This window comes from Apodemus sylvaticus, chromosome 19, assembly GCF_947179515.1.
Source record: "Apodemus sylvaticus chromosome 19, mApoSyl1.1, whole genome shotgun sequence".
NCBI lineage: Eukaryota > Metazoa > Chordata > Mammalia > Rodentia > Muridae > Apodemus > Apodemus sylvaticus.
In genome coordinates, this window is record NC_067490.1 from 25,063,129 (window position 1) to 25,086,569 (window position 23,441).

General features: G+C 51.7%; 1 protein-coding gene across 2 annotated transcripts in view; it reads left to right on the forward strand.

Moving 5' to 3' along the window:
* Window positions 1–2,693: 2,693 nt before the first annotated feature.
* Window positions 2,694–23,441, forward strand: part of Hkdc1 (hexokinase domain containing 1) — a 41,049-nt gene continuing 20,301 nt past the window's right edge. The window contains exons 1-10 of one of the 2 annotated variants that reach the window (XM_052164209.1): window positions 2,694–3,068; window positions 7,727–7,889; window positions 13,848–13,996; window positions 14,076–14,195; window positions 15,773–15,868; window positions 16,875–16,974; window positions 18,278–18,461; window positions 20,153–20,308; window positions 21,393–21,626; window positions 22,884–23,188. In XM_052164209.1, coding sequence (XP_052020169.1) covers window positions 3,006–3,068; window positions 7,727–7,889; window positions 13,848–13,996; window positions 14,076–14,195; window positions 15,773–15,868; window positions 16,875–16,974; window positions 18,278–18,461; window positions 20,153–20,308; window positions 21,393–21,626; window positions 22,884–23,188 — 1,570 coding nt within the window. In that variant the 5' untranslated portion in view covers window positions 2,694–3,005. Of the gene's footprint in view, window positions 3,069–7,726; window positions 7,890–13,322; window positions 13,421–13,847; window positions 13,997–14,075; window positions 14,196–15,772; window positions 15,869–16,874; window positions 16,975–18,277; window positions 18,462–20,152; window positions 20,309–21,392; window positions 21,627–22,883; window positions 23,189–23,441 lie in introns of those variants that run through there. The other variant, XM_052164210.1, reaches the window with a different exon arrangement.

Genomic DNA, 23,441 nt, shown 5'->3' on the forward strand with positions numbered 1-23,441 from the left:
GACCAGCGAGCTTCCCACTGCTCTCTGGGGCTGAGACTGCGTTTCCAGACAAATCCCCAGATTTCCCTGTGCTCTGGTGCCAGACTGCCTGTGTTGGAATTTCTGATCCACCAAATACCAGTGGGGCTCTGGGGCTCTGCCCCTCCACCTGTAAAGTGGAGAGTGTGGTTGTTGCTGGGGGACTTAAGGCTGCAAAGCACCTTGTAAGCTCCACGTGCTTTCTAAGTAAAATAGGAAGGTTTTATTGGGCTGTCTGGACTTCTGCCAGCCTCCCTGCCAGGCTCAGTACCTAAAGGAGAGGAGATGTTGCTTTGGATTTAGATGAGGCCCTAATGGATTAAAGCAGAGCTCTATGGACTAGAGAGAGAGCTGCTCCTCCTGTGTTGAGGTCCTAGGTCATGTGGGCAATACGTATTAGCTATTACAACAGTAACAATACTCACGTGTCCTTAAGCAAAGTCCATGATCTCACATCCGGACATTCTGGACTAGCTACACAGCTTTAATAAGGGTGAAACATACCAAGGATAGTCGGAGAGAAAATGACAAGCCAGTTTTATCTTGCTACTATAAAATGGTCTGTCCAGACAACTCTGGATGCACACGACCTTTAACAGCCATTAAGCCCCGGCTCCCTTAGCTAACTCACCTGAAGGGTGAGTGCTCAGTGCTTAGACAACACACAGCACACCTGTAACACCACAGCCTTTGCTGTCCTTTGCCTCAGTGAAGTCCCATAGGCTGGCGCCTGGCTGCCTGGCTGCCCGGCTACTGGATATGGTAGAGATCTTTGATTATGCTTGCTTTCCTTCTGCCCACACCTTGTCATAATCTCATCCCAGCCTGGAGTGGATGACCTTGCTGGCGCACAGTTGCGTGAGAGGGAATTGCAGTAACAGCATGGTTCTTGGACAGGATGTTGTCCATCCGAGACCATTCCTGAATCCCAGCAGTTCTGCATTTCTGGGACTGAGCTGAAACTGAAGGTTAACCTTTTGTTTGCTTGCGCGATAAGCAAAGGAGATAAAAGTCAGTCTGGGGGTAAACAGATGGAAGGGGTCGAGAGGTCTCCATCAGGGAGGCTGTTATGTCAGTCTGCAATCATTTCATTAAGACGGGCCTAAGGCAGACTTCCGCTGCCTTCTGAAGGTCCCTGGCCAGGCAGCTGTCAGTCATGCTTTCATTGTTAAGATTGTACAGCAGGGGGCTGGAGAGATGGCTCAGTGGTTAAGAGCACTGACTGCTCTTCTAAAGGTCCTGAGTTTGAATCCCAGCAACCACATGGTGGATCACAACCATTTGTAATGGGATCTGATGCCCTCTTCTGGTGTGCCTGAAGGCAGCTGCAGTGTACTTACATATAATAATAAATAAATCTTTAAAAAAAAAAAAAAAGATTGTGTAGCAGAAGAACAGACAGAGCTGAGGCTATAAGCTGACCAGAATGAGCTTACTCAGAGGCCACCTGGTCAGTGGAAGACAAGAGACACTGGGGTGCCCACAGCCATCCAGTCGGCTGTGAATTTTAGTGTTCTTTCTTAGTGTTTGGAAGGGTAGATGGGGAGGGGAGCTAAGAGGGTAGTAGAGGCAGAGAAAGGCAGAGAGAGAGTGTGTGTGTGAGTAGAGAAGTAGAGTCCAGCCATGACCATGCAGAGAAGGGGGAAGGGAGTGGGGAAGGGAAGAGCCCAAGAGGGCAAGAGGACTTTGTTTTTCAAGAAGCGCTGCCCGTGCTTAGCTTTCCCTAGCTAACTTCAATCTAGCAGAGTCTTAGTAGTTACCAGATGAGCACTGGGTGGAAGAAGACACGTTTGAGAGTTGGCCTTGAATACTGGTCGTGAGCTGGGCTCTGGAATCACATTTCTGGCGCTGCTTCCTGGCTGAAGCATTCACAACCATGACTTCAAAGAAGTCACTAAGCCTTTCCGGGCCAGCTTTCTGATCTATAAGATGGGAGGAAGAGAGTCCCCATCCATGGCAGTGGCTGCTAATGCTAGCCTCACCGAGTTCACTAACCAGCCAGCGGCTGGGAGGACCACACAGGGTTCTGTTCCCTCTGACAGATCCTTCTCATATCCTGCATGGCGAGGGTGGTAGACAAGAAAACAGGTGTCTCAACAACAGCACACCCTTCCAGCCCAGCGCTTCAGCAGGGCCTGGCGGCTTCCATTAATATTCCCCCCCCCCCCACACACACACACATACACACCTAGCATCCCCAAGCTACTCTGAAATGAAGGCTGTCTGCCTACCACTGTAGAGTACTGATTGCTTTTCATTAGCTTGTCATAGCTTATCTGCCTCAGTAGAGGGATTGTCCCAGCCCCCTTTTCCCCCCTTTCAAATCCACAGGATCAGGTCACCACTTAGCCTTAGTTAAGATGGTGCCTCAGAAGCTGGTCAGTGGTGGCATATACCTTTAATCCCAGTACTCGAGAGGCAGAGGCAGGCAGATCTCTAAGTTCAAGGCCAGCCTGGTCTACAGAACAGTTCCAGAACAGCCAGGGCCATACAGAAAAACCCCATCTCTAGAAACAAAACAAAAAGATGGTGCCTAGGGGTACCAGGAGTCTACAGTTGTGTTGCCTCACTGAGAAGAGGGGAACTGGAACTGGGATTTAGTTCTTAAGGTGGCTTTGCTTTGCCCACCCCACCCCCCAACTTTTCACAAGATTTTCCTTGGCTGAGTGAGCTTAGAGCACAGGCTAGAGCATGTCACTTAGCAACAAGACTTTTGTGGTGCCTGGTTCTCACATAGCCAACTAACCGTCAGTCCCCAGCCTCCCCCTCTGCTTGCCTTCAGCTTCCACCAGAGCCTCCTGTTAGACAATGAGTGTGCAGCAGAGGGAGGGACCAGGGACGGGCGAAGTTTAATCATTGAACGGAGCAGCTGGGAGTATTTAGTCCAAGCACCCACCTCCCTGCTCGAACCAGAGGCGTGTGGTACTCTGCAGACGGAGAGTGTAGGGAAGGCTCGGCCCGGCTCGGGAACAGCCAAACTCGGGACCATGTTTGCAGTACACTTGGTGGCGTTTCACTTCTCCAAGTTGAAGGAGGACCAGATCAAGAAGGTAAGGACTCTGAAGCTGAGGTGTCTGGCCCAGTCTACCCTGACAGAGCCGACAGATTCCCTCTCAAACAGCAGATGGGATTAAGGCACTGGGCGGGAGCTGGGGGGGTGGGTAGCTCTAGGGGTAGAGTGCTTGCCTGGCTTCTGTGAGGTCCTGTGTTCAAGCCCCAGCAGGAAAGGAAAAAGTATTTAAGAGACTTTATTGGAAAAGATACTAGGAGCCGATACCAGTGAACGTCTCAGTGAGGAAGAGGTAGCGAGCGTCCCCCATTGCTTACTGTCCCCCATCCTGGTCAGAGGCTCTTGGCAAATATTAGATATTGGAAGTCTTCAGGAAGTTCCAGGAGCTTTGTGCCCAATTCAGGGCCATTTAGGGGCGAGGCCACAATGAAGATAACACGTTTATAAAGAATCAGATTGTTTAAAACTGCATCCGGTTAGTCACATGTTTGAAATCACACAAAATGAAGGCACTAAGAGAAACCTGGAGTTTATTATTTGGAGACAAGGTCTTCTATGGCCCACACTGGTCTGAGACTACAGCCTTGGACTCTCAAGTGCCTGGAATTACAACCCATTAGGCATGGTGACATGTAAATTTTAACACAGTTGTAATTTTTAGCATGTCCTACTGTCCTATTAATGGTCAGGGGTTTTTTGGCTACTTTTCCCCAACTACAAAATCAAGATGGGCTATAGTTGACTGATGAGACCAGGATTCTCTCCTGGCAGCTAGAATGAGCCCAGCCTGTGTCCCTGGTGGTGCTCACTCGCTGCTGACGGATGCAAAGAGAAGGCATGTAGCATCTCCATTGACAATAGGAGTCCTCCGGGCAACCAGACTCTGCCAGGGTTACCCGGGCACTAAAAGTAAACTGGAGTAAGCAGATGCTTCCTCTAGGCTTCAAAATGTGAAAAGAGGAAGTGTGCCCTGGTAGTCTCCTGTGCTAGTGAGTGGACTCCCCCTACCGCAGTCCATGAGAGTCAGGGCGAGCCGGAGAGTAGAAACCCATCTACTTTAACTTTCATTCTGTCATTTGTGCGACTAGATTCCCAGAACCCCCTCTGCTGACTGCTTGAGGGGTGTAAAGTCCTCTGCAGCCCTGCTTTAGAACTCAGTGCTATTTCTACCTGCTGGGCAGAGAGGCCACCCTAAGGGGAATGTTTGAGACAAAAACCTTTAGTTTGCAGTCACTTCATTTCCCTGGCTCCGTATAGTGGTTAGCCTTTTGTTCTAGCCTGGGATAAAGCTGGAGCATGTTTGCCAGGAGCACCACCCCAGGAGCAGGCTCAAATGATGCATTCCAGAGCCTCTGGAAGAAGGGCCAGCCTTAGTCAATACCTGGGTTGAGCTCCCCCCCCCCCCCCCATGAAAAGCAAGAAAGTCAGGAATCCTCAGAAGCCAGCCTGATCAAGGTCCCTTGGGCTTGTGAGTAGACCGGTTTGTAGCCAGTCTAAGTCACAGCTTGGAGGACATTCCTCCACAGGTCGAAAACTGCTTGTCAAAAGTGCACTGTCTGAGTGGTCCCTGTCCAGCAGTTTGCACACTTCCTGCCCCTGGAGTTGTCAAGGTCCTGGGACGTGCTTGCCGTCAAAGATTACTCATTAGACCCTTGCTTGCACTGTGTTTGGAAATCTCAGGATGACATGAAGACAAAAAGAAGTTCACTGTCTGACATTCATTTCCAGTTCAATATATTGATGGATTTGATCTATTGGTAATGCTGGGTCATTGACTCTCACAGATGGCTTGCTTATTCATAAGAACAGGTCAGATTGGGCTTTCAGTGTGTGTGTGTGTGTGTATGTGTGTGTGTGTGTGTGTGTATTCACAGTTTAGTATTTCAGCATTGTAAAAATATGGAGATGTTAACTTGAACTTCCCTTTAGTTCCCCTCGTGTGCGCCAGGCAGCCTTGCGCTCTGTCCATTCGGTGCTTTCATGGTCAGGTTGGCATGCGTTCTGTGCCAGCTCTGATGGCCTCTGTACATAAGTCTCCATTATCTCCGTGGTTAACTTTCAATGTCTTCCTCGGAACACATCGAGTACGTGTGCCCTGTGGCACCTCACTTTTCCCTCTTGTTGGCTAGTAGGAAACGCTCGAAGCACTTTCCAACAACTAAAGTATCAGGATATTAAAACAGGAATATTCAGGTTCTCCCTGGAAATCGGTTCCTGGTTTAACCCAGCATAGAAACCAAATTCCCTCAATAGGGAAAAATTTGCTACAACAAGCAGTGCCATATATTTATGATTCTCCCTACTTGGGAGAATTTTCTGAGAAGAAAATTTCAGAAGTGAAATCAGTAGGTCAAAGTGTGGAACCTGGTTTATGACTCAGTTCACAGTGTGAGACCTTTGGACTGAGCGATCCTTTGGGCCCCTTCAGGCTCCTTACTTCTGTAACTGAGCAGCCTTGAGTTTCAAGTTTTGTCATCTGTCCCTCTGAAGCTCACCAGGTCTTCTATTCTCTTTTGGTTGGAAGACTCTAAGGACGAGGACTTGGGCTCCTGCCACTCATGTCCTTGTGCCTGGTACATATGTTCTGCTCACACATGCCCCGAATTACCTGTCTGGATTGAAAATGGTGCTTTTTTTTGGTTTTGGTTTTGTCCCAAAGTGTCTCGGGCCCCTCCTAACTACTTTGTATCTTTAGGAAGACACAAAGAATAAAACAACTCCCCCCCCCCCCATCAAGTTAACATTCTGCCCTGACTAGTGCTCACCAGAAGAGCAACTCAAGAGGTTAACTGATTGATAGTTGGCAGCTTCCCTGTGGCCCCCGCCCCTGCCCGCCCTGACATACGCAGATGGCAGTCTGTGGGTGTCGGGAGAAGTTCTTCATGCTCAGGCTGAGCAGTGGGTTCAGGCTCGGTCTGTGGGTCTTTGGCAGAATAGTAAAGGATCAAGCTGAGTTCCCACGTGTGGTATCCCATCCTTCCTCTGCCCCAGTTACTTGGGTCATGTCCTTTCTACCCAGTTTCCTCTGTATGTGCAAGTTTGTGCCAACCAATTAGTCATCAACCGCCGAGCAGGAAGGTCTAATGAAGCATGACCTGATTACATCCTATCTTCTCAAATGGTTGAAAGCTCAACTGTCCTCTTTTTTGTTGGTGGGCCTCTCTCTGCCTCCCTCCCCAGGTCCCAGAGTCAGGGGGCCATTTCGCCATCTCGGAATACTTCATTGAGTCCTTCTGTCCTAGCTGAAGAAGACTGGCGCTTGTGCCCCAAACATAGGTGCTTAAGGCCTGTGCTTTTGGTACAGTAGCTTGTGGGTATGCCTGTGGAGTGTGGTCGTCCAGTCCTGTTAAGCTATTGAGGCTCTGAGCCTTGCCTGCCTCATCTTCAGCCGCAGACTGAGATCTGGCCTTATCTGGCCACCTTAAAGGGTCATGGGAGTTGACTGGATGATATCCCCAAAGACACTTTGAAGAATGCACTACATGTTCTCTGACTTGGATACTGTTCTCCCTCCAGGAGTGTGCCTGGGCTTGGGCCTCCTTGGGACCTGCATGGTAGGAGATGATGTCAAATAAATGTCACAGGCTGCTTGTCTCCTCCGGCCTATCTATAATCCATTCTCATGGGTTTGAGAATCCAGACTGCCATCAGCAACTGACTGAGCCTCTTCACTGCCATCCCTAATCTGCATGTTACCATCAAGGGGCCGAATTCTTCACAGCGATTTTTATAAGTCTCCATATTTTGGAGCAGTGGACCTCTGCCTCGCCCCTGGTTACTTAAATGACACCTCATTTTCAATAACAATTTGACAAGATTGGTTTTTCTGTTTTGAGGCCTCCCTCTATAGCCAAAGGATGATCTTGCGCTCCTGATCCGCCTATCTCCACCCCTGATGTGCTAGAATCACAGAAATGGGTCACCAGGCCAGGCTTTGATGTGGCTTTAAAAATTAGCCTTAGTTAGTGAGCCTCTGTCTCAAAAAGCAAAACAAAACATCTGAATTAGGATAATAGCACTACTTCACTTAAACTGTAATAGAGATTTAGAGAAAGATTGCAATTGGAAATTGAATTTTCTTCTAAGCTTGCTAGCAGCCAATAAATAAAGGGTAATGTGTTTGGATATATTGACTGGATGGAAAAGAGCTTCCACAGTAAGCCAGGCGTGGCAACACAAACCTGCAATCCCACCCAGGAGACAGACGCAGGAGCATCACCAGTTTGAGGTCCACCAGGGCAACTTAGCAAGTCGTAGGCTACCTTGGTTTACATGGCTGTGTAGTGCAAACCTGTCTCAAACAGAAACAAAAACAAAACAAAACAAAACCAGACAAAGAGAAAGGTGTAGGCACCTGAGATTTGAGGTATGGTTAATCTTCACAGTGGAGAGAGAGTGGTACCTGGTGAGGACTGGAAATTGGAGATTAGACACTCAAGCACACTCCCACACACTGACTGAAACAGGAGGCAGGGGGACTACTTCTTCCTCAGTTTGCCCTTCAGAGAAATCAACCTGCCCTATCTCTATCTCCTGTCCTGTTCTCCCGCCTCCCTGCTGGTGATGTGCCGGTTAGGAACCTCAGGAGCACATAACTAAGCTGTCCCCAGAGTCAGGAGCGCAGCTTCTCCGTAGAGCTGGGAGTCCGCAGCCTCAGCCTGCAGCAGCCAAGCCTAGCCAACCCAACATCTGTTCCAGGTGGACAGGTTCCTGTATGACATGCGGCTCTCGGATGACACCCTCATAGACATCATGAGCCGGTTCCAGGCCGAGATGGAGAAAGGCTTGGGGAAGGACACCAACCCCACGGCCTCGGTGAAGATGCTGCCCACGTTCGTCAGGGCCATTCCAGATGGCTCAGGTAAGCGGGGCTCAGGCTGACTGTGGCTCAGGCAAACCAGGCTCAGGCTGACTGAGATCCGCCTTCCCTCCCTTCCCATGCCAGCTCCTTAGCTGATGAGTTCCCATTGCTTGCCTCTGTTCTTTTCCAACCTCTCACCTCCCTCTGCCCCAGTCCCACTAACTGAACACTTTTGGGGTGCACATCAGAGGCCCTCGGGTTTCCCTCTGCTCACAGTATCCTCACTCATTCCCTGGCTCCCCCTGCTATAGAGCCCCCCCCCAGTCCTGTTCTTGAACCTCAATTTTCCAGGTGCAGCTCAGAGATCATCTAGGAAGTGTCCCCAGAGATCACCCACTACCTCTCTCTAGGAAGTGTCCCCATACTAGGATAGAGGCTTGTTAGAACCCTTGTCACAGCTGTGGGTGACAGTCCCCAGAAGTCAGGGCTTAGTTACCACACTGTTCTGAGCACTTACGGTTGAATGAATGGTATCTGACACCGCTGAATGAATGCTATGTGGCCTTTTCTCCTGGGCCTTTAGATCCCCGGCTAGAACAGTAAGCACTGAAAGGACCTGTGTGGGGAAGGAATACTAAGCGGCCATCCAAGGACTCCGTCACACCTTAGAGACTCCAGGCGGCCCTTAGGCTCCCTCTTCATCTGTCAGGTGGGAGAAGGTGGTTATCCATATGCTGGGCTGGGTATCAAACCCAGGGCCTTGGCCATGCTCTCTCGTGGCTGAGGCACATTCTCAGCTCCCTAGGTATTAGGTTGTTGTTGTTCTGCTCTTGGGGATGAGCCCAGAAACTCTGAAGAAGTCCACTCAGGCCCAGATGATGGCCCCAACAAGTCCCCGCTAGGACCTGGGCTCCATGTTTGCCTGAGCATGCGATCTGCCCACCTGTGGTGGGTGGCCCCTAAGCACGGTCCCTGGAGACTCTCTCTCTCCCATAGATGTTGACACAGTGCACATTCTGCCTGCATGGTTCACAAAGTCAGAAGTTTGAAATGGGTCTCGTGCGGCTAAACTTAAGTTGTCAGCAGGGCTGTATTCCTTCTGGAGACTTCGAGGCAGTTACGGGAAGACTGATTTCTTGCCTTTCCAGAATCTAAAAGCACCCACGTTCCCTGCCCCGTGCTCTTTTCATGCCCAGTGTGAAGGCAACAGTGTGTCTTCAGCTCTTCCTCTGACTCTGGCCTTCTGCCTCTCTCTTCCACATCTGAAGGCCCTGTGATTACATCAGGTCCACGAAGATAACCCAGGCTAATCTTCTAACGTAAAGGTCAGCTGATTCTGACTGAGTCTGCCTACAACCTACAACCTACAACCTTGATTCCTTTGCCATGTGTCCCAATATGACCCATATGACCCAGAGATCAGGATGTGAGCCTCTGGGAGGGGGGAGGGCCTGGAACTCCCACCCCAGCGCACCAACTTCAGTTCTGACAAAGCCATGAGATAAAAAAAAAAAAAAAAGTACTGTTTTTTTTTTCCCTTGAGCAAACAGTGCTACTGTAGAAGCTGTGGAATGCTAAGGTCTCTCTGGCATGTAATCCTCCCAAAACACCATGGGTGACAGCTGTTGCTGGGTCTGACTGGGAAGCAAGAAGCTTCCCCAGTTTCGGGGTGGCGATGCTCAAAGCCCTAGAGCTATTGAAGGAACAAAGACTGAAACTTGGGGTGTACTTAGGGGACCTCCAGTTGGATTAACAGGATTCTGGGAACCAATGCTTGGGTCAAAGTAGCTGGGGGAGGAATTGCACCCTTCCTTGTAGGTGGGTGCTTGCAAGGTAAGCTTGTAAGGGTAATGTACTACCCAGAGGAACATGTGATCTGAAGAGGTGTAACCCTACTCTGAAATCTGGGTGCTGCCTCTGACACCAGAAGAGAATACTTGGGGGACTGTAGTCCTTGGCAGGTCATCCGGGGCCATCTGACACCTGAGTCATGGGGCGTGTGTGGGGTGGTGAGGAGTACCAGGTCTAAGTCCTCCTAACCTGTGCTGGGTGTGGCCCTGAAGCAAGGGAAAGTGACCTTGGGTAGTCTGGTGGCTGTGGGACTGCTTCAGAAAGTTTCGAGATGAGACTCCCTCCCAAATTCTACAGCTTCGTTCTCTTCGATTCAGGACACACACCCGGCATCACTGTCCTCTGATAACCTCTCATTACACGATACAGTGCCACGCTAGGTTCCGGGGCCCAGGGTCTCTAATAGTCACATCCTTGGCATCTCCTTGGCAACTCCTAGGACCACTGTTCTGTGGTCCACATTAGTGGAGAATAGGCACCGGTTTGTAGGTTGTCAGTGGAAGAGCCAAGGATGCTGCTTCCCCACGAAGACTGGGTCTTCAAGTCTGCTGAATCAAACAACAGACAGAGCCACAGGAGAAAGCTCGCAGGCTCCTCAATGTGCGCATGCGCACCACGGAACTCTGGGCCCCTTAGTCAGGAAGCTAACACGGACCTTTCTTTGTAGGGAGGGCTTTGTAGCTATCGCCTGCCTCCTTCCCAGCCTCCAGGCAGTACAAGGGCGACACCCATGTCAGATTGTATATGATTCTTGGTTCCTACAAAGCAGGCTCTCTCCTTGACCTCCGTCCCCACCCTTTGGTGGGGGTCGGGGTGAGTCTAAAGGCCGCAGTGCTCACAAAGACGAGGTTGGCCCGCCCTAGGGCTACAGGACCTGGGTTTCATACTTGCCTTGGCGGAAGATGTAAATGCACCAGGCCAATTCCTAGATGAGGTTCCCATGTCTTCCTCTGGGGAGTGCGGGTCTCCAGACATCTCAGTGTTTGGCTTCCGGGTCCCCGCAGGAGATACTGCACTAGGAAGCAGGAAAGGAGCTGAGATACAGGCCTGAGCAGTAGCTTAGGGGATGCCAGGTTTCATTCTGGAACAAATGGCTGAGGCGACATATTAAATGGGCTAGCCACCAGGTTCTCCGGTTATTCCTTGGTCCCCACCTGTTTCAGGGCCCTCAGCCCCTATCCTGAACTCCCCAGCCCAGGGAACTGGGCTGCTCTTTCCTATATAATCCAACCATTTTGGTTAGCCACCCTCTTTGTGCCTCCGGATCTCCAGGCTTCTGCACCGGGTTCTCCCCTTTTCCCCTCCCTCTCTCCCTGTCCCTCTCCCACACGGCCCAGCTCAGGCTGACCTCCACTCTGGGCTCTCCCATTAGCTACAATAAACCTTCTTGCCAGGCAGTGGTGGCGCACGCCTTTAATCCCAGCACCGAGAGGCAGAGGCAGGCAGATTTCTGAGTTCGAGGCCAGCCTGGTCTACAGAGTGAGTTCCAGGACAGCCAGGGCTATACAGAGAAACCCTGTCTCGAAAAACCAAAAAGAAAAAAAAAAAAGAAAAAAAGGAAGGAAGGAAGGAAGGAAGGAAGGAAGGGAGCAAGGAAAGGAGCAAGGAAGGGAGGAAGGAAGGAAGAACAAAAGAAAAAAGAAAGGAAAAAGAAAAAGAAGAAAAGAAAAGAAAAGAGAAAAAAAAAAAAAGCCTTCGTTTGCCATCCCTCAGAGCAGCCGTGGCCTTTCCTTTCCCTTTTTATGTTTTGATTCAAGGAAGGGAACCCTTGCTACCCACCTTGAGAGTTTTGGTGGTTTTTTTTGTACATGTTTGTGTGTGTGTTGGTGCACACGTGCGTGAGTGTGGGCGTGTGTGTATGTGAGTGTGCAGGTCAGAGGTCACTTACTATCAGGGGTTTCCTCAATAGCTTCTCCCCTGTATTTGTCTCTTACTGAACCCAGTGTTCACTGATTGGCTGGAACAGATGGCTGCCAAACCTCAGGGGCCCTCGCCTCTGCCTCCCCAGTGATGGACCTGCACCACAGCGGCTGGCTTTTTACGTAGGTGCCGGGGATTGAACTCAGGTCCCCAGGCTTGCTCAGCAATCCCTCGCTTTACCAACAGCCCTCTCGGTAGCCCCTGCAGAGGAAGGCCGTTTTCTTAATAATTGCTGTGAAAGGCTCTCCTTACCATGTTCTCTGGTCCTGCCTGGGCAGGGCCTCCCTCCCACAGGGTCCAGGAAGTCATTTCTCCGAGGTTAGAGTCACACCACGTGGAAAGGATCATACCACATGGTTTCCATGAAAAGACCGTCTTGAGTCACGCCTGCGAGTGAGGTGTTTACACAGTGATAAGGTTGTGATGCAGGACAGAGGGAGGAACTGTCACTAACCGGGGCTCAGTTTGCCAACTAGAATCCCTACATTGGGCAACTCCTGCTGGCAGGAGGCCCTTTTCACAAACTCTCCATCAGATTTGCCTTGGCCTTCCTTAAACTCTCTGGCTCAGTCTCACCTTCTGTGACTCACGCTCTCCTCTGCCCGGCTGGCTACTGACTCCCTCTGTGGAGAACTGGGCTGCTCTCACCTCTCATGTGCGACCCTACTTCCACCCCCACTCCCCACTCCCCAAGATTCCTAAGCAGAACATTTGTCTGATTTAGCACTGTGCTTCTGAGACACTCCCTGAGGGGCTCACACCTCCTCAGGGGCTCACACCCTGTCACCTTGGCCTCCCCTGGCACTTGGCACTGATTATGGAGTAGGTGCTCCGTGAATGTTTGCATGACCCCGCCCCCCCCAATAACCAGAGTGAGCCCCTGCGGCTGTGGATGGACGTGCCAAGTGCATAGGATTTTATGCCTGGATTCCTTGGCCCAGTAATAAACCTTAAGCCACTCCTCAGACTCCGTGCAGTGCTAATCTAGGGAGATAATCTCTACTTGCTTCCACTGAAACAAAATTTCAGCTGGCTGGGTCTATAAATGATTGACATCTTAGCTGGGGGGTGGGGGGGGGAGCAGCGGTGGCATGTTCAGGAATGCAGAGTTCCAGGCCCTTCCATTGGCTCTGAGATGCATGTGACAGTTTGCATAGCACTGTTCTAGCCAGCTAAGCATCAGCTTTTAACTCTTGGATTGCCAGAACAGAGAAACCTCTGGAGCACGGCCCAGGCATGTTTGTTGTGTAAAGACTTTGACGGAAGCACCCAGATCTCATGGAAATCCTAAAGCAGGGACCTCTGTGCTCTCAGCTTTGGGGGAACTGGGCCTGGGAGCTTCCTCCCCGCGTCTTCCGCTTTTGCTGTCTGCCAGAGATGCTCTTGAACATCAGCTCATAGCAGCAATAGACCATCCCGCTGGCCCATGGTGTACAGGAGGCCGAGGTTGCCGTAGTGTAACATCAGACCCTGTTATTTGGGTTTGCAAGCATGGGACTTCTTTTCTGTGTGCATGCCTGGCCTAGGAAACCACCCTGCAGGTGTAGATGGTTCTTGATCCACACGTCTATGGTTAGATGAACTTCCCTACATGTGACTGACACCAAAGGCACTGGTGTGGGTCCTGTGTAGGAGTCACGGCGGTCAGGGCCTTCCCCCTCCTACGAATCCTTCTGTGTCTTCTTTTGTAGCATTCTTCTCAGGCTTCTGGGTACAAGACCATCTGCTCCTGTTGGAGAGATTGTGCGCCCTTACCCTTACATTAAGTATCCTTGGCATCCTGAAGTCAACCATGCGGTCCCTGCTGCCCTCTCCTCCTGGTCTGTTTCCCTCTGAGGACTGGGGCTTGTGGGAGGCTGGCTTCTTTCTACTGCACCTCTGTCTGGTCCATGCCTTTATCAGAGGTTGGTGCAACAGCTTTCTTCCTAGATACAGCATCCGGGTGTAGGCTAGGCTCTTGAGACCTACTCTCAGACTACCCCACCCCGAATCCTGCTCACAACATGGGGTCACGTGTGTCTTTTCCCAGTGAGCTTGCTCGTTCTCTTCAGCATGGCCGAGCAGAACAGAATCCCAGTCCAGCTCTGCCCGCTCCTACGTGGAGCAGACTGAGGATCAACCCTCAAGGCCAGTGGCACGGTGACACTAATCCACAGCGGGTTGTCACGTCGGACAGTGCTTGCTGTATGTCCGGCTTTCACCACAGGAAAATCTCCACAGAATAGTGACTGTTTTCATTTCTCGTAGAAAACGGGGAATTCCTTTCCCTGGATCTCGGAGGATCCAAGTTTCGGGTCTTGAAGGTGCAAGTCTCCCATGAGGGCAAGCAAAATGTCCAGATGGAGAGCCAGTTCTACCCGATGCCCAATGAAATCGCCCGCGGGAACGGCACGGAGGTACTGGCCGGAGGGACAGGCCAGGGTACCAGCCACGAGAAGCGACATCTAAGGCCTGTGCCCGTGTTCTCTCTGACAGCTCTTTGACTATGTAGCTGACTGCCTGGCCGACTTCATGAAGACCAAAAATCTCACGCACAAGAAGCTGCCTCTGGGTTTCACCTTTTCTTTTCCCTGCAGACAGAATAAGTTGGAGGAGGTAAGACGGAGTGGGGGAGAGGAGGGGAGGGGGAGGGGGAGGGGCATGGAAGCACGTGGACACGGGCAGGAAGCAGCGTGAAATCCTGGTCCGTTGGTCTTTCTGCTAATGGGAGATAGAACCGGGTGACGTGGGCCGTTGGTTTCTGTGCTTAACATGCACAGCTCGAAGGGGTGGAACGCTTTAGGTGGTTCTCAGGAAGACTTGCTGGGCCCTACGCGCACATCTGGAGATGCAGTGCTGGCCTCAGAGTCATGGATATCCCCCTGCCTCTGCCTCCTGGCACCTAAAGGCCATTTCGAAATCTCTGTCTGATGTTGCCTGAGCCTATGAAGGCAGAAGTGGCCTGCAGTGGCCTCAAGGTGGCAGTGTGGCACAAGAACCAACTGTGGGTCGACTGGAGCTCCTGGAGTATGATCCTGTTTGTCACTACTTAGGGACTAGAAGAGGGTGTCTGGGGAGTTTGTGGGTTTGGGTTTACCTGCTCCCGACTAGGTGGATGCACTTGGGCAAATCTGTCAATCTCCAATCTCTCATCTGGGGAAAAAAAAGCCTGTGATTCCTTGTGAATTCAGATGAGAAATGCCATTTGTAAGTAATGATCATTCAACTTGAGAACCATTGTTCCACATTGGAATTAAGTTCTCCAGGAAGTTCCCTATAAGGTAGCACTGAGCTAGCTCAGGGGGGCCTATAACGTGTGCATTCTATACGCACTGTAGTTCTCTACCCCAGGTTGTGAGAGGAGGGGTCATAAGGGTCGTTCTCTAATCAGTTCCCTGTGCAGCTGGAGGTGGGGGAGGGGAAGTGTGTAAGTGTGCTCGTGGGTTTTATTACACAAATGAAAAACTCTTGGCTCCAGTGTGTGTTGTGAGTCAGAGTTCTGCCTCTTTGGCAATTGTGCTTCTGGTAACTGAGACGGAAGGAGTAAAGAGAGGTGTTTCTGTTTCTAAAATATTTCCCCACGGCAACATTTAAAAAAAAAAACTCTTTGCAAAAGATGGAATCAACACAAGTGTCTCCCAGCTGATGAGCAGATTAAGGAAGGGTTTCTCTGTCCAGTGGAATACTATTCAGCCATCAAAAGGAAGCCTTTCTGTCCTCTGGGAATGTTCGGGAATATTAAATTCAGTGAAATAAGTCAGACACAGAGGACAAATCACACATCTCTCGTTTTGTTCTGGTTGTTTTTGTCTTGCTTTGTCAAGACAGGGTTTCTCTGTGTTGTAGCCCTGGCTGTGCTGGAACTCACTCTGTAGACCAGGCTGGCTCACAGACATCCACCTGCCTCTGCCTCCCGGGTTTTGTTTTGGAAACCTAGATAAGTCTCATTACAAAAAAACAAAAACAAAAACAAAAACATAGCTGTTCGTAGTGTTTGTACAGGTTGCCCCGACTGGATCGTGCACTGAACCTGCCTTAGATCCGTACAATTATCACGTATCAATTAGAAACAAAATCAACCCCGGAAGAGTCAGAGTGATTGAGCAGAGAGAGGGTCTCAGAGCCAGGGCTGCCCGCCGCGCTGTGCGCCTGCAGCGGCACAGCCGGAGCACTGACCGGAAGCATCCTCACAGGGCTTTCTGCTTTCGTGGACTAAGAAGTTCAAGGCCCGGGGAGTTCAAGACACCGACGTGGTGAGCCGCCTGGACACAGCCATGAAAAGGCACAAGGTAAGGGGTCTGCCTTGGGGTGAAGCCTCCTAGCCCTCCACCCTTGGACTTGGGGGCCCTTGTAGTGCACCCCCGGGAGGAGAACTCGCTGGGGTCCCCTTTGCAGTGAAGGGGAGTGCAGGCCTTCTGGAGGCAGACAACCTTTGACTGCCTGGGTCCCCAGACATCACAACCTGCCTTCTTTGGGAGGCTGACCTGAGCTGCGTCTGTGTCTGAGGCGTCTGCGTCCGCCTTGCCTCCTCTTTAGGCTGCGGTGTGGTGGTGAAATCACACGCACGCGCTTTGGGGGCAATTCCTAGTGAACCCACCAACACACGGATACCGACGAACCTGAAGAACGTCGTTCATAGCTCTCTATTTAGCTTATTACACTTGCTTTCTGACAGTATTTCACAATCATTTATGTGGCAGCCAAAGTAAGAGAGGAAAAGACAAGAATCCCAAACACTTAAGAGCCGAACAGCTTGCTGCCTGGGTAAGAGGAGCTGTTCTTGTCGTTCTCGGCTGAGGGGTGAATGCGCCTCTAGAATGGGGGCTGCTGTACCACTTGCAACTATGATCCGCTAACCCCAAAGGAAGACTTTGATGTGTCGCCTTCCAATGCCTTCTTCTCACTTTCAAACAGCGCCCTCCCTCAGGTCTGAGGGAACCGTGATGTGATGACCGGACAGGACAGAATAACTCATGTAGGAGAGATGGTCGAGGCCGTGTTTGCTGCCTGCCAGGGCCCCGTGGACCAGGACTGATGTGTTTCCTCTTAGAAATAACCATTATTCCCAGGACACATATGTTTTCTGCTATCTCCCCAGGGCTAGAGGCCGGGGGCTGCCCCTTCCCAGAAGTCCTTCCCTCAGTGCAGGAGCACAAGCTCCTCTCTGCCCCCTAGATGCCAAACCTTCACAAAATCTGCTCCTTGTAGGCAGTGTCTAGTGTGTTCCCTGTTTGGGGGTGGTAGAGGGAGTATGGTTTCCCACCACTGACACCCTTGGGCCCTTCTGTTCCCCAGGACCTGGACGTGGACATCCTGGCCTTGGTTAACGACACCGTGGGGACCATGATGACTTGTGCTTACGATGACCCCAACTGTGAAGTCGGTGTTATCATTGGTAACGCAGTGGACTTGGGGGTGGGGGGTGGGTGCTAGGCTGGGGCAGTCTCTGAGTGCTTAAATGGAGGGTTTCTGATTTCCTTGGCTTGGTTTTCCTAAGGGGTCTGATCGCCTGAGCAGCTTAAAGTGCCTAACATTTCCAGGACCCCCACTGCACCCTGGGACAGGCATGTGCCGGTCATGGTGTCCCCCGCTATTGTCCCCTCTGTCTGCCTTGGTTACCGTGTCTAAGACCACAGATTGGGTTTTTAAGCCTGAACATCGTCCCACACTTGTCTGCGAAGTTTTTTCCAAATATTAGGTTAAAGTCTACATTTTTAAGTATCTCATTTTTTTTCCTTATCGCCATTTAAAATACTCAGACCAGGGTATCAGCCAGGGAAAAAGACATTAAATGATGGGGGTTCAAAGCCGCGTTACTGAGGCATTCAATTTCTCTTGCTTCAGGTACGGAGTTTAATTTTTTTTTTTTTTAAATTTTCAGAGCTTAGCAAACACTCAGCTCATTCTAATTTTCCAGTGTTTTCCTGATACCCAAAGGGCCCAACACAGTGCGCCATGCCTTAGCGCTTGCATGTGTGGGGTGCTTCCCTGGGATGCTTTGGTATTGGCTTTCTCAGTGGAGACTTACTCTACTGTTGCTGAGGACCATGGACAGCAGCGTGAGCACAGGAATGAATGGGGGGGGGGCGGGGGCGGGGCTGGAGACAGGGCGGAGTTCCATTCCCAGCATGCACCCTGAGTGGCTCACACTACCTGTATCTCCCGTTTCAGGGCATGCCATGCCCTGCTCTGGATTCCACAGCCAGCTGTCCTCACATCGGCCCATACCCACTCCCATAACTTAAAGAGAAACTTAAAAGAACAGTTTTCGTGTCACTTAGAGCGAATGGGGGAGCGCAGAGAAAGCATAAAACCGTTATCATAAGACGGTTATTATTTATTATTTCTTGATCGATTGGGTGAGTTATACTTTTAAATGTTTACAGTTAGCTTACCCCCTCTTCCCCAGTATGCTTTTGTAGCATTGATGCATACTCAGGAGGGGAAAACTTCACAAGTGACAACACGCATAGCGGCACAGCATCATGCGCTGAGGTGTGTGGGCTCCACACGTGGGCCTCCCCCTGTGAGCCTCATCCCCCATGAGCTCAGGCTTGCCAGAGCCAGCTGCGGCTGAGGGAAAACATCCTGCCACCCTGCGTGCCTTTCTCAGTACCTGGGGTAGCTAAGTTCTCCCGGCTTCCCCAGCCAGCCCCTCCCCTTTCCTCTTTGAATGTTCTCTCTGGTCCCCTCTCCAGGGACAGGCACCAACGCGGCTTACATGGAGGACATGAGTAACATCGACCTCGTGGAAGGGGACGAGGGAAGGATGTGTATCAACACGGAGTGGGGGGCCTTCGGGGACGACGGCGCTTTGGAGGACATCCGCACCGAGTTTGACAGAGAGCTGGACCTGGGCTCGCTCAACCCGGGGAAGCAGCTGTGAGTGCTCCTTTCTTAGCATCTGGGTATCAGCCCCTGGCAGTCCCTGCTCGCTCTGTTCCCCGGAAGGTCAGTCCCCGCAGCGAGTCTGTCCCCCTAGGTCCTAACCACAGCTCTCATGCAGTCCATGGTTCTGGGGTATGCGTGCGCATCCAAGTGAACCAAATGCCAGGCTTCTGCTGTCTGGAGTATGTGGGTGAGTGGGCACTGACGAAAGCCGGGCTTCCTGTGTGAGCTTCCTTAGGGCTCCCAGGGGCCTCAGCTCACAGCAGCCCCTGTGTCCGCTGTTCGGCCACGCCCACGCCCCTTTTGAGCTTCACCCGAGGGCGCAGCCCCTGTGTCCGCTCTTCGGCCACGCCCCTTTTGAGCTTCACCCTCGCTATGTGCGGAGCTAATTCCAGGCTCACACAGCTGGATTTGCTATCCTTCCTTCATGCGCTGCCTGCCTTCCGCACCGCGCCGCGCTACAAGCCAAGGCAACGATGCTCCTTGGACTTTCGTTTCCATTTATCTCTATTTCACTCAAAAGAATTTCCACTCAACTGGAGTCTGAAGTTCATTTGCTTGCCTTCCGTGTCTTCAAGGTTTAAGATGATTAGTTTTGAAAAGATTAGTTTTTATTTGTGTGACTGGGTGTGTATGTGCACATGTCACATGCACACAGGCAGGTGTAAATGCGGGTGCCCACAGAGGCCAGAAGATGGCACTGGACTCGCCCTCTCCCCAGAGCTGGAGTTACAGGTGCTTGTGAGCTATGTGATGTGGGTGCTGGGAACTAAATTCAGGTCCTTTGTAAGAGCAACAAATGCTCTTAACCGCCGAGCCATCTCTCCAGCCCCGGTGGTCTAAGAGGTTTTGTCTTGTTTTGTTATGTTTTGTTTTTGTTTTTGTTTTATTGCAATGTGTAAGTCTGGTTAGAGCAGATAGTTCTGGAAATTGCATCTTCCTGTATCTGAAGACTAAAAATTGCATTATTGTTCAGCCTAGGAAATAATTAGTCTGAGTGTAGAAGCTCAGAGGGGAGGGCCACCTCCTGGGGTCTTCCGTCCACGTCACAGTGGGCCGTCACTGAGGTCTCCAAGCTTCCTATCAGCCTTCTGTTATTATAACAGATGCCTAAGCTAGTCAGCTTGTGAAGGCTCCCCCGGCTCACAGGTTGGGAAGTTCCTCCCCCACATACTCTAAGAGCAGAAGCGTGATATTCGGTTCACAGCCTTATGACCCAACTGGCTTCATTGCTTTTGGGCCTGAGGCCAGGGAGCATGTTACAGTGGATGTGTGTGGCCGAGGAAACCATTTACCTCATGGCTGGGTGTGACACACAGAGAGGGTCACAGTCCCACTTTCCTGTTCAAGAGTATGTCTCTAATGGTGGCAGCTTTTAAGGGCCCACCTCATAAAGATGCTAGCACCTCCGGAATATAGACTACGGAGCAGGCCTTTGACAAGTCGGCCTTCAGTGGACACTCCAGACTGAAATCTTAGCACCAGGTTCTCTAAGGCAGAGGCCCAGCATGGGGGTTAGAAGCACCCGGGTCTTTGCTCTGGTGTCACATGATGGTCGAGTGAGCTTAGGAAAATAGAAATCCTAAACACTGTGGCCCCTCCTGGCCGAAGTAGCAATGGCGTTTGGGAGCTCGTGCTGCTTGGTCTGAGGTGTCGCTCTCACTGACCCGTTCATCCGGTTGCAGGTTCGAGAAGATGATCAGCGGGCTGTACATGGGGGAGCTGGTCAGGCTCATCCTGCTGAAGATGGCCAAAGTTTGTCTCCTGTTTGGGGGTGCAAGATCCTCTGCTCTCCATACGAAGGGCAAGATCGAGACCCAGCACGTGGCAGCCATGGAGATGTAAGCTGCCGGGGTGTCCCTCCTTCTTGCCTCTGTGGAGGGCTGGGGCGTCTTGCCTTGCCTCTGTGGAGGCCTGGGCATCCCCTGCTGCCCTGACTGTGGAGGGCTGGGGTTGGCGGCCACAGTGCTGTGTGCTCAGGTGATGAGCAAAGGTAGGGACCAGACCTTCCTCCCTCACAGGGAGCTTCAGTCCTGGGCGTGGCTTCAGACAAGCTAGAAGTCTCTGCTGTGGCTCGGTGTCACACCCTGTGGGTCACTGATCAGGGACTGCACTGTTAGAAAGCCACCTACTTGCCATGGCTTCCCGCCTTCTTCCTCCCTTGAATGGTGACTAGTAATAATTTGGGGGTCACAGATCCCTTGGAGAATTAGAGTCAAGTCCTGGGTACATAGCCCAAATTACACATTTGCGTATAGTTTTGCTTATGACGTGGGTGGCGCTCTTGCACCCCATATGGTGCAGCGTTCTGGAGCCCTGCCGTAAAACCTGAGCCTTCTTCATGGGCTCCTGACATGGCTGCCTTTAGATCTGCTGACTTGAGTCTTTACACCCAAAGCCCCCCAATGGCGTGATGAAGGAGCTTAGCTTGGTCAAGCCAGGAATCTGCTCCCCTGGCGTGGAACCCCCTAGCCCTGCCCTGGGCTTTGCAGTCACGTCTGACGTGCAGAGTCCACATCTGCCTGAGCTTGGCAGGGATGAACCCTGAGTGGCAAAAGACCGTGGGGTGCTTAAAACAGTGCTCTGAAGTTTACCTGCCAGAGTCCAAACCACGGCTCCAGGACTTAGGAGCTTTGTGAGTGGAGACAAGCCACTCACCCTCTGCCTCAGCTCTCTCGCCTCCACCATCTTCTAAGATGTCCTTCCCTCAGGGTTCTTGTAAGGATCGGATGACTTGTGTTCCAGGGCCTTAGCAGATACCTGGTGTGCCGTGGCACATGGTAGCGGCTCTATTCAGTGCTGATGCTGTCTTTGTCTAGACTGTGTTCTCATGAGAGTGCACACAACCCCCGAGAGCACACATCCCAGGAGGATACCCACAGCCTGGGGGGAAGTGTGGGTCCCTCACTCTTGTCCCCTGGCTAGGAGTAAAGAAGGCCTGGCCAACACGCGAGAGATCCTGGTGGATTTGGGCCTGGACCCCTCCGAGTCAGACTGCATCGCTGTCCAGCACGTGTGCACCATCGTCTCTTTCCGGTCCGCCAATCTCTGCGCGGCTGCCCTGGCAGCCATCCTGACTCGCCTCCGAGAGAACAAGAAGCTGGCCCGGCTCCGCACCACAGTGGGCATGGACGGAACCCTCTACAAAACACACCCTCAGTAAGTGCCACCCGCCAATCTGTATCCTGGCGCTGTGTCGCCCCTGGAGCTGAGCCCTGGTGCTCCCTCGGGTCTGTGTTGCTATCTGTGCACTTGGAATCAGCTCCCTCTCACTAGTTCTGAGATTTCAAGGGACGCCTGAGCAAAGTCTGCCTTTACTCAGCTGGCCAGGGGCTTTGGGGAATCACTCATCGAGAGATGGGCCGGTAGCTGGATGTGGGGGTGCAGACCAGGAATTGCAGAACTCAGAGGGGCTGGCCAGCAGCACGCTCTCTGTTGTGTATGGAAGGTGGAGCAATGGAGATTTCCACTGTAAGGAGGCAGGAAGAAAGCAAGCATGAAGCCAGTCTGGGCTATGCAGCAAGACCTGGCTCAAAAAAAAAAAATCTGTTAAAGCTATTGCCTAATTAGAAAGACCTCGTATTTGTCTGTCTGTCCATTTGTCCGTCTGTCCATCTGCCCACCCACACACCTATCCACCCACCCATCCATTCATCCACCCACCCACTTATCCATCCATCCATCCGTCCATCCATCCATCCATCTGTCCACCCACCTATCCATCCGCCCGTCCGTCCATCCATCTGTCCATCTGTCTGTCCATCCATCCATCTGTCCATCCATCCATCCATCCATCCGTCTATCCATCCGTCCATCCATCCACCCACCCATCCACGCATGGATTGGTTCACCCATTCATCTCTCATGCATCCATATGCCCGTCTGCCTGCCTGTCTGTGTATCTATTTCTGTGTCTTTCTACCTTTCTATATGTCACCTTTCTAGCCATCTCTCCCTTCACTATCTAGGGAATACCCATGGCATAGCAATACTGAAAAGTCAGAGATATCCCATCATTGATGGGGAACAAAATCAGTGATGGCAGAGCTCACCAGATCCCACTAGGAAGACACAGGGCAATGCAATTCCTTAAGGGATTCAGAGTGAAAGACTCGTTAGCTAACGGAGGCTGCACCGGAAGCCAGGAGTGTGCGCCCCAGAAGGGGCTGAGAGAGTAAATCCTTCCCCACGGACAGAGGCGACATCTCCATCACATTGTTTGTTCATGTCCTCTGGGCTGAGACATCAGCACTTCCCTTAGCTTCCGAAGTGTCCTTTCTGTCCTAGTTTGTCACAGTCCACTGCACACCACCCAACAAGGAGGGAACCCACCGCCCACTAGCCCTGTGTCCCTTCCCACCGGCCAGACGCAGCTGACAAGACTGCTCAATGTTTGACTGCCTCCTCTACCTCCAGGTACCCCAAACGCCTACACAAGGTGGTGAGGAGACTGGTCCCAAACTGTGATGTCCGCTTCCTCCTGTCAGAGAGCGGAAGCACCAAGGGGGCCGCCATGGTGACCGCAGTGGCCTCTCGGGTGCAGGCCCAGCGCAAGCAGATCGACAAGGTGCTGGCTTTGTTCCAGCTGACCCGAGAGCAGCTCCTGGGCGTGCGGGACAAGATGCGGACTGAACTAGAGTACGGGCTGAAGAAAAAGACCCACGCTCTGGCTACCGTGAAGATGCTTCCCACCTATGTCTACGGGATGCCTGACGGCACAGGTGGGTTGGTGCGGGCTCTGTAGGGGTGTGCAGGGCTCCTGTCTGCACTCTGCAGATGCAGAGACTGTTAGAGCCTTGGATGAGGAGAGGGGGCAGTTGGAAGAGTCTGCACGACTTGGTTAAACAATGCACGAGTGTCTGTATCTGTGCGTGTGTGTGTGTGTGTGAGTCTCTCCATGTGTCTCTATGTGCATGTTGTTGAATGTGTGTGTGTGTATAAATGTATGTGTCTCTGTATGTGTGTATATGTGTC